Here is a 13,445-nt window from a genome sequence, read left to right as displayed (position 1 = left end):
AATAAAAAACGATCTTCTTTATTTTCAGTTTTAGAGGTGAGATGTTAGATTCTTCAGGATACGGAAAATACAGAAAAAAACTTAAGCTTAAGGTATCACACCGGTAGTCGACCAATCAAAACGAATTTAGTCGATAGTATGTTTATATATACTTTAGAATTATTTTTTTACTTGACAGGTTTTTTAGATCTTCGTTTTCTCAGTTTAAAAAAATGTTGTACCTCATTGCGACTACTTCTTTCAATGCAAGAAAGCAGCCATCTTTGGAGTGTGGTGTCTGTTTACATTCATGTAAAAACGGAAAACGCGTCGTTTTGAGGTTTGGGGCTAGCTATTTTGAGAAAAATAACTGTATCGTGTGCCCTTTTTGTGTCAGCTGATGAGATAGTTAACAAATAATATTTCCTCCAAATATCCTGTCAAGAGAAATACAAACTGAATTTTAAGAATTTTTGTGTTCCCTATATAGTATTATATGGTTGAAACAATTACAGGTGTGATAGCTTTAAAAATAGTTATGATATTTATACGGATACACCAAACACGTCAACTACACATAGAGTTAGGACCTCAGTTGTCTTGGAGACCTTTACAAATCTCCCCTGTGGTGATGTTGGACAGTCGATGACGACCAGCTGTGACGCAGTACCGGGGCCAGCAAAGAAACCACAGGGAGTGCTGACGTCTGATTCAGTCAGCCCTACAGTGACGGTAACATCCCGAAGTCGGTTTGAAAAATCTAGAATCGTGAAAAAACATCATAAAAATAAAAAAAAACAGATATAACATTTCAAGAAATGCATTTTTTCAAATTTTAATGATTCATTTTCTCATTATATTACTCTTTTGTATGTTATATTAGAATATGAAGGACTTCACAACGAACCCATTTTAAATAAATTAAACTTGATAAGTACTTAAATTCTTCCTGCAAAGAAAACAAGAAACTAAATGATAACGATTACCTATGTGGAAATGATAGACCATTACAGCAAAACCAATAAAACCACATTGTATCCAGTTTATACACTTACCTCCTAAATTGTCTATTCCTCTGTTAAGTATTCTGACAGATTTGATGGAATAAACAGTCAGTAGATCCACCCTCCACCAGGGATTTGTGTGGCCAACCCCTGTGTGTGTACACTTGTCTTGGGAGATGTGTGTACCTCTGTTGCCGTCTACTGCATATTCAGCCCCATAGGCCCTATGTGTTGACGACTGTTTCGTATGTTTACCCAACGCAAGGCCTAGTAGAGCTGTGAACGATATTACAGATGTGTGGGAGTAGTGCAGATGATTTTTAAACATTATATGAATGAACACTATGCATCCACCCCACCCCCAAAGTCGAAACCCATACCCCCTAGGACATGAAATATACAATTTTGTAGTGATCGAGCTTCCTGTTCTACATTTTCAAGAGTTTAGTAATAATAGGTTCTTGGAAGTATAGATGATGTTTTTTAAACATTATATGCATCCACATAGATGACCATTTTGACCCAACATTACAGTCAACACCCATATCCGGAGGAACATGAAATATTTAAATTTTATAGAGCTCTACCTGGTCTACATATTTATGTATTTAGTATTTAAGGCGTTGAACTAATACTCGTCAGTCTACTCGCGATCACCTGGATTGGCATTCGTCAGATTTTTCTTCTTCATCGCCTTCTAAATGCGCATAAGAAATGAGTTCTTTAAAGTTTTAAAGTATTACGAGATTTTTGTTCCATTTAGTCAGCTGAATTGTGTACAAAAAACCAATTTTGCCTCCCTGGATATATTATATATAACTTATTGCATAAGAATAATTTTGCTAAATCAAAAAATGGCGGTAGAAAACAGTATAAAAATTCAAATTTATCGCTTACATTTTAATTGGAGACCGGGCCCGATCGAAATGAAATTTAATATATAAATTTATTGTTATCGGACTCGATCTCCAAAAAAAATGTAAGATAAAGATATCTAGTTATTTTATTGCAATAAGAAAAGATGAATATGCAGCTGGTTTGGTCGATCATTATCGATAGCACGTGGTGTTGATTTGTATGTAAACAATCTCCTTCAAACGGGAAATGGGTTTAATAAATTTATGTTTTATTATTATAACTAGATGATACCCCCGCAAGCGCGGGAATTAACACCTTACATATTATCATCATATAATGCTTAATATGTTGAACAATAGTTTTGTTCATTTTTGTATATACTTTGTCCAAGTTTCCTTATCTTAGTTGGTCAGACGCTACCTATCTTCCATTTTTTTCTATCTCAACAATATGAAGATTTCCTCTTGGTAATTTTATAATTATATTTTTATGTAATATGATTCTTTTTTATTCAGATAAAAAGTGTTCAATTAAAAATATATAGCATGGCTTTATTTATGACCACTCAAATGCATTTTGAATGCTATTTTAAGAAAAATTCGAAATATTCTAGTTCCGAAAATAGCCTGGGTTGCGTTCAAGATCGTACATGTAGCTGCTACGTAGGGCTACGTAGATAAACGATAAGCTAGCCTAGCCACAAGGTAGATATTCATAGCCTAAATATTTTATGCTAAGCATCAAATTCAAGATAGCCACCTTGTACTTTAATAAGATATAATAATAATAATAATATAATATAATAATATTGTATCTTATAAGGCAATATACTGAGGTTTTTTTAAAAGCAGTTATGTAGATGTATGTAGTATCAAAAAATTGACCGCTAATGTTAAATATGTTTTACGTCATATCTTTCAATCTGTGTCAAATAGAGTTAACTCAGTACCTGTCAATATTTTTGTAAAATTGAGAGTTACTGTTCTTGGAGGCTTATGGGTGTTGCAAAAATTAATTAATTGATTTTTAGCCGGGCTCTGCTGAAAGCAGAGTCCTGGCTATAGGCAGACAAATCGCCAATGTTACTATAAATAGCGCAACTTCAAAAGTAAACAAAAAACCAAAGAGCGTCAATGTAAAGCTTCCGCTATACCAAATAGTTACACAAAGAGCCACGTTTTAAGAGAAGTGTTGGTATTTTGTTTATTTTTTTAAAATTCCGAATGAATTGTCTATCTTTCTTAGTTTACTTATTAATAACGTGTTTATGAAACATTACTATGCATTTTGGACACATAGAATGCGCATGAATTTCCATGAACTACTTTGCTGCGCGATGAAGAAATGGGGATTGAATATATCAAATGCTTGTTGCAAAATTTCAAAACTTCTACTAGACAGACATATGTTTTGTTTATAGCCGCTTACAAAATTTTGTCGCTCTCTGATAAGTTGCCGACATTAAAAGCATGAGAGAGAGAGAGAAAGAGTGAGAGAGAGATTTTCAGTCTTTACTACACAATATGCATAAAGACACACCAAAAGAGCCCGGCTTTCAATACTTCAGTACTTTGACTAATACATGCAATTAACCTTCGTTAGGGATGTCTCTTGTTCAAATTGATATACAATATGTAGACCCCTAATACTAAGTACATGAGAATCACACATTAAATGCGAAAATCCCCCCAAAAAAACACTATGTAGAAAAATTTACTCCTCCTGACTAGGAATTTTCCTCAGGAATTGGTGAAATGAATCATTTACCGCAGATATTTTGACGAATTTAAAATTTTCTTTTTGTTCATAAAGGGAATATAATTCTTTTAAAAATTATAAGGTGCAAAATGACCGGCTTCTTATATGTTGTCAGTCGTGTGAATTTGGTTGGTTCATTCCACCCGGTTATCTAGCAATACCTATTTAACTAGTTTTAAATGATTCAAAATTGGTCAATATCCCTTCATTATACATTAAATACCTTAAAACGGCTATATAATTGTGATATAAATATAATGTAATGGTATAAAACTAGTTAGACTACCTCGAATACAGTGGACTTTCTTACTGGAGAGCGTCACACACAGATCGTCAGTAGAGCATGACAGGCATTCATCTGGAACGTGGTCAGTCTACAAGAAATAAGGATGGATGAGTTTTGGGGGAAAAGATAAGAGAGGGACTTTGTTCAGATAATCAGGTACGCTAAATCTATCGAAAAGATATGCGATCGCTCTCGAACTCTTGCTCTTCTGGCTCATTCTTCTGATGAAAATGACAGTTTCCAATATATTCCTATAGTAAATTCTTAAACCGTTCTTAAATGGTTTTTGTTAATGTACATTTACTGAACGTGTTTTGTGTAAAGAAATTCGCTTATAGCATGCGTTCCCCTTCTTGAGTCCGCCATTGTATTGTGTGTTCTTTAATCAGCATATGAAACATTTATAATTTGTAACATTTTAACTATCGGAATCTACTAGTCAAAGCATATAAACCTGCATTGTGGTAATGACATAAACTAGAAATTGTATAATTACATTAATTCCCATTTCCTAAACTAAATCTTAGACATATTTATATAAGGGATAAAAGCAACCTTTTTCCGCTTAATTGAGCAAATAAGGTATAAAACCCAGGTTCATTTAATGTGTAAAAGACACTTTAAAAAGAAGATTCAGAGAGAGAGAGAATGAGAGAGAGAATGAGAGAGAGAGAATCGATTGCATGTACCTGATCGAGTTCAATTCTAACATAGTCATATTTTGATTCCGTTTCGTTGATGGCCGACATGAGATCACACAGCAGTTCCTGTTTTTGGTAGTTGACTCCCCGACATAGCTTGGGTCTGTGTCTACATTCCCGGACACACTGCTGTTGTCCAATGATTCCTACCACCCGTACAAAGGGACCACGATACATCTCACCATGAACAACGGCAGCTGTCGTTCTTTCGTATAATGATACCAAACAAAGCAGTACTGTTGTAAATGTCACTTCATTCAAAGATTTACTAATCAGAGAGCCAACCATTCTGTGCGTGTTCTAAAGAATAAAAACAGTTTAAAAAACTGTTTTCTTTGCTTTGCTGACAATTTAGTAAATTTAGTAAATGCCAACAGCGTATTATCTTATAACTGGTAACTGATATTGATTTCTTTCTTCGTGGCTTTTGCGCAGTTAATTCTATATAAGCCGTTTTTTTAATACCTTTTCTTTCTTAGAATTGTTGAACGTTACGACAGAATATACAATTTTTACTTATGTATAGTACATGTTCATGTATAATCAATTTCTCTGAATAAAATCGCTGCTTTGTGTGTCTAGAAATGCTTGTATTTCTTTCTGTATATCTTATTAAAATCTATTGTTTGTTAATCCTCAGAAAAACCCCGGAACTAACACAGTACTGCTTTTTTTAAAACAATTACTTTGCAATTAATTTGAATATACATGTATTTTTCCATTGATAACAGCTAATTTAATTGTCATAAATTTTAATACATTTTGTGGTAAATTAAGAACTATATTAAAAAAAGTTTTTTGTATTATTTTTTTTTAAATGGCTTGATGGTTGCTAACATTAAGGACCAATAAGTTATCCTTAAAGGTGGCTTAAACTGCCTTTAAGCACCTTTAAGCCATCTTTACGCTTTCCTTAGCCCCCTTTAAGCAGCACATATAGCTTAAAGGTGGCTTACAGATTGTCTTTAAGCTACCTTTAATTATCTTAAGCTATCTGTAAGGAGAATTACAGATGGTCAATCACCCTGTGAAAGTATCCGATTTATAATAATACATCAGTCAACATTTCTTTTAAATGTTTTCCATAATTGTTTTGATGAAGTAAGAATTAATAACCTTTGGAGAAATTTTAATTCTTGATCGTAATATTTCAGTAAGCAGAGAACATAACTTTCTGATTTAAATTCAAGTTTGTTCATGGTAGTTTTCTGCATCTCTATTGATTTTATTGATTTGCAAGAAATGGTAGTTTATGATACGATTATTTACCCCCCCCCCCCTCCACATCAAAAACCTTTTCTTAAAATTCTAAGTACTAGTCCAATTACCTGAAGTTATTATTATTCTATATAGTAAAACATAGCTTCATCAAAAGTTTTGATGTACAGCTAATAACGTATACATATCGATATTTAAACCGAATAGTTCACTTTATAATTCAGGGCTGCGCTTTACAAAATAACTTACGACCAAATTGATCAATGGTAATTAATCACCAGCTAATCAATGATTTATTCTAATGGCTGGAAAATATAATTATGGGACTTGAAATGTTTGTAAACAGATAGTTTTATGTTAATTTTGTTCTTTAAAGTCTATAAATATTTACGACTTTGTCGTAAGTCCTTTTGTAAAATGCAGTCCAGGACCTCTTTAATTACAACCGTTATCGTGCTTCATGGTAATATATTTAATTGATATACAGGAATGGTGCATTTTGAAATTATTTTTTTTATAAATTAGACAAATTGTTTAATTAAAATTCAGCAAAAGTCTTTAACAGCAATCCCTTGATTCATTTGGATATATTTACCCATAATGTAAACACATTTATTGCCATGGTAACGGATTGAATGTCGGCAATGTTTGAACCTATAACAAATCATTTAAATGGACGATATATCACTATCATTTTAACCCTCTCTTGCTTAATTATGTATTTATAGAAATCAATGCCACTCGTTGGTCTCTTACATGTCGCTTCGATGTAAAACTTACAAAATAATAAATAAAAAACTGTTATTTATTAATCTAAGTATAGATCATAATAGTTTTATGATTTACTTCATGATAGCCCTGGTAAAATGCAGTGTATCAAGACAAGCTGTTTAAAACAAGGGCACCGCAAAGCGGAGCATCTTCTTGCGAAATGAAAATAATGTGCGGGGAAATGCATTATTCAGAATAAGACACGTCACTGAAGAGACAAATATTTATCTTGTTAAAAACCACTTGAAATAAAATATTTCGTTTATTCCTATACCCATGCACGCTCTGTGTGTATCCATGGGGATGGGTGCATTTAGGGGGTTGTACAATTGCTCCCTTTACTATGGAAACACACCACAAATGTTTTAAACTTAAGTAATATCGTTTAATAAATTGTCTTTATCCAGGGACGTACATTACACATGTAGACAATTAGTGTAGGCAAATTAAAGTTTCATATTGAAAAGGAAATATAGCTAAGATCTGGCGATTTATAGTCTGCTCTATGAGAAAATTCGTGTAAACGTCATAAATTTAACCCCAGCATTTTAAAAAAGAGTAACATATTTTTAGCGATTAGCATGAAATGAATTCCCGGTTAATCATGTTGACGATATCTGTCAAAATCTCTTCTGAATTATAAACCTGTTCTTCTCTTTTAAATAAAGCCAAAAATTCGGCTCAGACGTCTGCTTGTCTCGATAAAATTAGGGTGAACTTTATCTCCTGCTTGCTTCAGTTTTTCACTTTGGACATCCTTTCAACTTCCCATTTCTCAAAAATGTCTGATTCTTACCTTTATAGGGCTTACATCCAACAAAATTTCAAGTTGTTGATTTTCTTTCACGAACCGGAAGTCGTACATAAAATTTCTTAGTGTTGTAATTTTAATGATAATAAAAATATATAACGAAATTCCTTGAAAATTAATAAGGTTTGTCCTTTAAACATGCTTATGAAGTGTACGATGTTTGATACACATGCATGCGAGCGTTTTCTTTAAACTTTGCTAAAAAGGCTGAAATGGACACACACGCACAGCTCCCTCGCAACAAGTTGCGCGAAGGGATAATAAAAAGTGTTATAAATGTAACGGTGGTATGTTATTTTCCGCTTTAATTTTCCCGGATTACCACGAAATACGAGTTCATAATTAATTAAGAACAGCAACAATTATTTTTCAGATGTTAAAATGACTTTGATGTATTTTATGATATGATATTAATGAATCAAAACAAATAACAAAAAAAATAGTAATAAACAAACGGAAGGGAAATGCGGTGGATTACTATTTAGCTAAAATTGCACCGGTTGTCAATGACAACCGCGCACTTCGTCGCAGAACCAAGAATGATAACTTTAAATAGTATTACAGCTCCACTACATTGATATATTTAAAACCCAGAGTTCCAATATGACATTATTTTCAATACAAAGTTATTAACGCATGGTCAACGATGACAGACGGAAACTCGGCATTCTAATGAACTCCTTAACTGAGTCAGAAATCGCAAAAAGGGTTAAATCAAAGAGTCACGATCAGAAATAAACCCATATTTTAGTGTAATTAATAAATGTGTCATCTTTACTTTCTGTTTGTCTGTTTAGAAAAAAAAACAACATCACCGTAGGTGTCACTCTTTGTCCGCAGTCCATCTGTCTGTTTGTCCCAAATGTTTTACGAGATCGAGGATACTATTTCTTATCTTTCCGGTTTGAAATAATAATAGGTGAGAATAAAAATCGATCCTCATTATTTTCTGTTTTATATGTACATTGGGTGTAATAGGGGTGCAAGCGTGGAGAAATATAATACATACCTTACTGCGCTATTTTCTGTGCTTAATGTAATTTATGTTGAAATAACCATTAATAATTTAAATCGATTTCTTTAAAAATTACTTTTTGTAGACTTCATGCTTCATCAAAAATGTATTTCTTGTCGCTATACTGTTTGTTTTTGCTGGCGCTGTGAATATGGTTCAGTAACTGCGTATTTTGAATAAAAATAAATTAAATTTCATTTTTAAATGCGTTATTTAAGGTGCCTCAGTACCCCTTGCAATTTTATTCAATTTAGCGGAAAAGTAATTAATTGCAAAAGACAACATGTTAAATATTTATATGTAATTTTCGACAAATTATTCACAAAATATGATCAAAAGCCTCAGGAACTTGTGAATTAAGCGGTTCACTAGCCCGATTCCTTTTCGGTTGAGCTATGACATAATTCCATCAGTTTGCTTATTACAAGCAACTTAACACAATAGTTTAAATCACCATCTTTTGAAGTAGTGTCTTAAAAATGTATGACACTTGGTGTAATAAGCTACGTTGAATAAACCCAGTCAACCATTTAACCCCCTCACCTTCACAGACAATGTTGTATATCCACTCCCCGTTTGACTGACAGATCAGCCGCCCTGAACCAGACTGGGAGTATCCGTCAGCACACGAGGCGTGTATCCTCCTGTGTATACCAATGACGCCCTCACGTCTTGTTGTATTCAAGTCTATTCCTTTTAGATCGGGTATTCCAGTCTTTTGTATAAAGGCACATTTAAAAACCAATAAGCGTTAACTTATCAATATCCTTGGTAAAAACGTATACCTAACGAAGATAAAACGTATAATCATATTTCATATACTGCTGGATTACAGATTGACGCTAGAAATATTAAAAGATAGGATATAACAGGACTACGTTATAAAAAGAATTTACGACAATGTTATCTAATAGTCCAGTTTGAGTTTATGGTCTTAGACTGGCAGAATTTAATATACCCATATATATTGAAGAAATCTTATATATTCATGTTATTCTAGTATTCAACTAAAGATAAACTACGTTTTATAAAATGACATATATTAAGTGTTTATTATTCTCATATAAATATTAATTTGTACGCTTAATAAAGACAATTTGTCATTTTACCTGACAAAACACATTCAAAGACTTTATTCTTAGAATATATCTTGTGTTTACATGTCTGGTTGAGTTGACAGTTCGGTTTACGCAGCTAGGTTAAGGACGCCCATGGATTACCGTATGAAATAAATACACTAAAAACGGACTTTATTCCAGACAAAGTATACAAACTCATCCAAATATGGCAATGATAAAGTTTATACATCATTATGTTACTACCGATCTCCCCTACATTTTTCACTGGAACACAGTCACCGCATCAGCTATTTATCACGTTATACGCTAAAAATAGAGCAGCTACATACGACTTCATTTATTGCAAATGTTCCACGATATACGAATAAAATATTAAATTGTTGTTTATATCACTTAAACGAAAATTAATTGCTTAATCTAAAAAGTGCTGGGACCAACTATAGCAGTACCAGCAACATGCTAAACTTTAGCATTGATCGTTCAACTTTAATAAATTTTTTCGATAACCGAGTTAATTCACGTGTCAAAAAAATGTTTCCTTTCAAGCAACAACTTGCTCCCAGCACTTTTTACAGTCACTGGTATTTGATGAAAATAAAAAAGTTAAACACAATCCTTAAAATTGACGAGATATTGTTGAACTTTTGCAATTTTAGACAGATGTATATGATTTTATGCAAATTAGCCGATTTTCAAACGCACTGATGATCAGGATCAAGGGCAGATAATCTGGCGTTGTGAAGCGCGGAAAATTTAAATGTTTACATTGTTAATCGTTGGTTATTCCTTACCTGCACATTTCATTAACCTTTTAAACCTTTCAATTCGTAAAGAACAAAGGAATATTACCAATTTATTATTTTTGTTCAGTTTAAACAGAATAGAGTGATAGATTCGTCAATGCACCAGAACAGAATCAGATAACCCCATGCGCGGATCTAAGGTCTGGGGTTGGTACTGGTTCTTTTTATAAATGTCTTCCTTATAATTTTCCACGCGTACGTAGGATCGTTTTTGAAAGGGGGCAGACTTATCCAAAAAACCTTGACAAGCAAAGAAAAAAAATCAATATTTCTTTACAAACTCTCAAAACAGTTGGGGGCCAACTCCATGCATGTTATAATAATTTCTTATATGTATTTAAGAAAAAAAAATTCGGCAAGAAAAAGCTGGGGGGGGGGGGGGGTCATCCCTCCCCCCCATCTTATGCTACGTGCCTGTTTCAATCTACCCCTGTTTATTAAATATGTAATTTAATATTGTTATCAAGTGTGTCCATGCGCGGATCTAGATGAGGGGTAAGAGGGGTCCCAACCCCCCTGGAAAATGAAAAATTATTAAATTTACATAGTAAAATCATCGCAAATATGCCTCGGACACGATCCCCCCCCCCCCCCCCGGGCGGCAATCACAATTATCCTTCAGACACCCCACCCCCTGGACATTTATTTGGATCCGTGCATGGTGTCTCTGCCACGATATAAGTTAATCTTGCTTATAACAATAAGAGTATCTCTTATACCGTAAAGTCAGAATATTTTTTTCATCATATTAAGATACATAATTCTTTTAAAGACACACTGAACCTCATATTTGTCAAGATTTTCATAAATAATTGTATAAAATTGTCATAAAAAATAGTGCATATGATATCAAATGAATACAAAATAAAGGCATCAATATATACTTTTATTGAAAAGCAAAATTTACAATTGTAATTTTTTTAAACAGCTTTAATTTTGTTTTTAATAATGTCTTCACACATTCAAAATACACCAAAGCATGTTGATGAGCACCTTTTTTTCCATCATGTTTATGCATTATAAGATTATTTTTTTTATTAAATAGTCTGTAGAACACAGGGAATATGTGGGTAGGGAAGACAGGGTAACCTCAAGAGTTGAAACCACAAGAATCGACCCGCAAAACCCATGTTGTCAGGTGGTAGCAGAAGTCCATGTTGGGCTGAAATAAAAATTTTAAAAAATCAATTAGCTATGGGAACATATGCACTACAAATACATGAATAGTTGTTACCAAAAAAATACACTGACCATGCAGTGTCATATGTATGAAAACATGCGCGGATCTAGAAGGGAGGAAGATTTTACATTGTAAAATTATCGCAAATATGCCTCGGACCACATGAAAAAAACAATTACCCTTCGGACCCCCCACCCCCTCCCTCCTGGAAAAAATTTTTCTGGATCTGTGCATATGACAAGACGGCAGTACAAAAACAAAACCAAATAGCTTAGGTCTAAACTATTAACACAATATATCAAATTGAGAGAGAGAGAGAGAGAGAGAGAGAGAGAGAGAGAGAGAGAGAGAAAGTTTGCTTTACTCAAAGTGTGATACATGTAGTAAATATTTAATTTCTTTTGATATACTATATATCTCTTCTCGAAATAATCTTTGACATTATAATTCCATTAGTTTCATTTTTTTTCTATCAATGAATTGTCCATAATGTCACACATAAGCTGATGTATCTAAGCACAGTAACAATTAATCCAACATACACATGTACCGGTATTTGTTATCTCAAAATTGTTTTTATACAATGTACATGTACATGTGCTATGCATGAACACTTTACCGAGAAGTAAATCAATATGTATTTACATAAAGATAAACTATAACTCAAAACAAATAATGATTCTGTAAAAAAAAAATCCAGAAAAGACTGTATTATTAATATCAGGGAATATAAATACCCGGAAATTCTTACCTTAGGGTAATATATATACATGTATTAAGTTCTTTTCAATTTTAAAATTAAAATCTTCTTTTAAGAAAATACATAAATGAATTGTAGAACAGCATATAAGTTTAATTTACATTGGTTAATTTTTTTTAAAAGTCTGCTATTGAGGAAATATATATGTTATTGTATGCATGTACATGTGGATAAGGTAGTGAATAATAATAACAAACCAGGCCAGTTTAATTAAAGATTGTGCCCCTCGAATATTATCTAGCCACTATGCAATCTGGTCTCAAGCGGCCGAGTCTGACCACCACATATGTTAGATTTTACTGGTTGGGGTTTATTATCAGATTATTATGAAGTATAGCTGCACATATTTAACACATCAAATATATTAATCATATAATTTTAATGCAGCACATACAAATTGAATATGTAGTACAAATCTTTCTGAATGTTTTAATTCATAAATGAAGCTGTGGATGGCAATATGATACAAAATTATTAAAATAAAGTAAAGAAATCATGATGCATACATGCACTTGATGATTACATCATTCTACACTTGTGTACCATGGGACCCCACATGTTTATACAGTGTATGCTACATGTATTATGGTGTGTATATATATACAATAGTTCAATACAAACCCAAACTAAGACACACATGACATGTATACATACAGTATGTATATATAGCAACAAACAAGAATTCAAAACAGTGTTATAGATATCTTCTGTAAACTATACCAGCAAAATGAATTATCACATAAGATCCAAAAATTTACTGAAGTGCAAAACATGTGTATAGGCCTAATCACCATGCAAACATGCATATGCACTTAAATTTGTAGGCCCTAATGAATTCTACAATTGTGTACCCTGGGAACCCCACCTATTTCATGTGCAATGTTTACAGTGTCTGGTGTGTAGTTCAATACACAAAAGAATAGCCTAAAAAGAAATAATAATTCAAAACAGCGATGACGTGCAAAACAACACGTGTGTAACGTACATGTACACTGCATGGACTAAAAAGAGCACATGATTTGAAAAGAAAAGGTCAACACTACATATCCTGTATTAAAACATACCTTTATTATCTCTCAAACATTGGTTGAGCTGCATTTTCCACTCTCGGCGTCTTGCAGGCCATGCATATTATGAAAATGTTGACACACCGCTGTCAGCTGTTCGCAACCAAAACAAGGCGTGTGAAAGCGCTGTGATGACGCGGATGGTAAGCAAACGA

The 13,445-nt window shown here is 33.1% G+C and overlaps 1 protein-coding gene across 1 annotated transcript; it reads right to left on the bottom strand.

Moving 5' to 3' along the window:
- Nucleotides 1-524: 524 nt before the first annotated feature.
- On the bottom strand, nucleotides 525-6,426 carry LOC128174580 (uncharacterized). Its single transcript, XM_052840097.1, has 5 exons — nucleotides 6,400-6,426; nucleotides 4,575-4,886; nucleotides 3,886-3,973; nucleotides 1,035-1,259; nucleotides 525-739 (listed from the first exon to the last, which is right to left on the bottom strand). Exons 1-5 carry the CDS (start codon nucleotides 6,424-6,426, stop codon nucleotides 525-527), a joined length of 867 nt encoding a protein of 288 aa, XP_052696057.1.
- Between the last annotated feature and the right edge of the window lie 7,019 nt (nucleotides 6,427-13,445).

This window comes from Crassostrea angulata, chromosome 2 (genome assembly GCF_025612915.1).
Source record: "Crassostrea angulata isolate pt1a10 chromosome 2, ASM2561291v2, whole genome shotgun sequence".
Lineage (NCBI taxonomy): Eukaryota > Metazoa > Mollusca > Bivalvia > Ostreida > Ostreidae > Magallana > Magallana angulata.
The sequence above is the reverse complement of the archived record's forward strand: the minus strand, read 5'-3'. Positions and strand labels throughout refer to the sequence as shown.

Bases quoted from the DNA above. Each gene is read 5' to 3' on its own strand.
- LOC128174580 (XM_052840097.1), bottom strand. From the start codon at position 6,426: ATGGCAATAAATGTGTTTACATTATGG. The intron at 4,887-6,399 runs GTAAATATATCC...TTTATTCTTTAG, and splicing joins TAAATGTGTTTACATTATGG to AACACGCACAGAATGGTTGG. The intron at 740-1,034 runs GTAAGTGTATAA...TCACGATTCTAG, and splicing joins AGGAATAGACAATTTAGGAG to ATTTTTCAAACCGACTTCGG.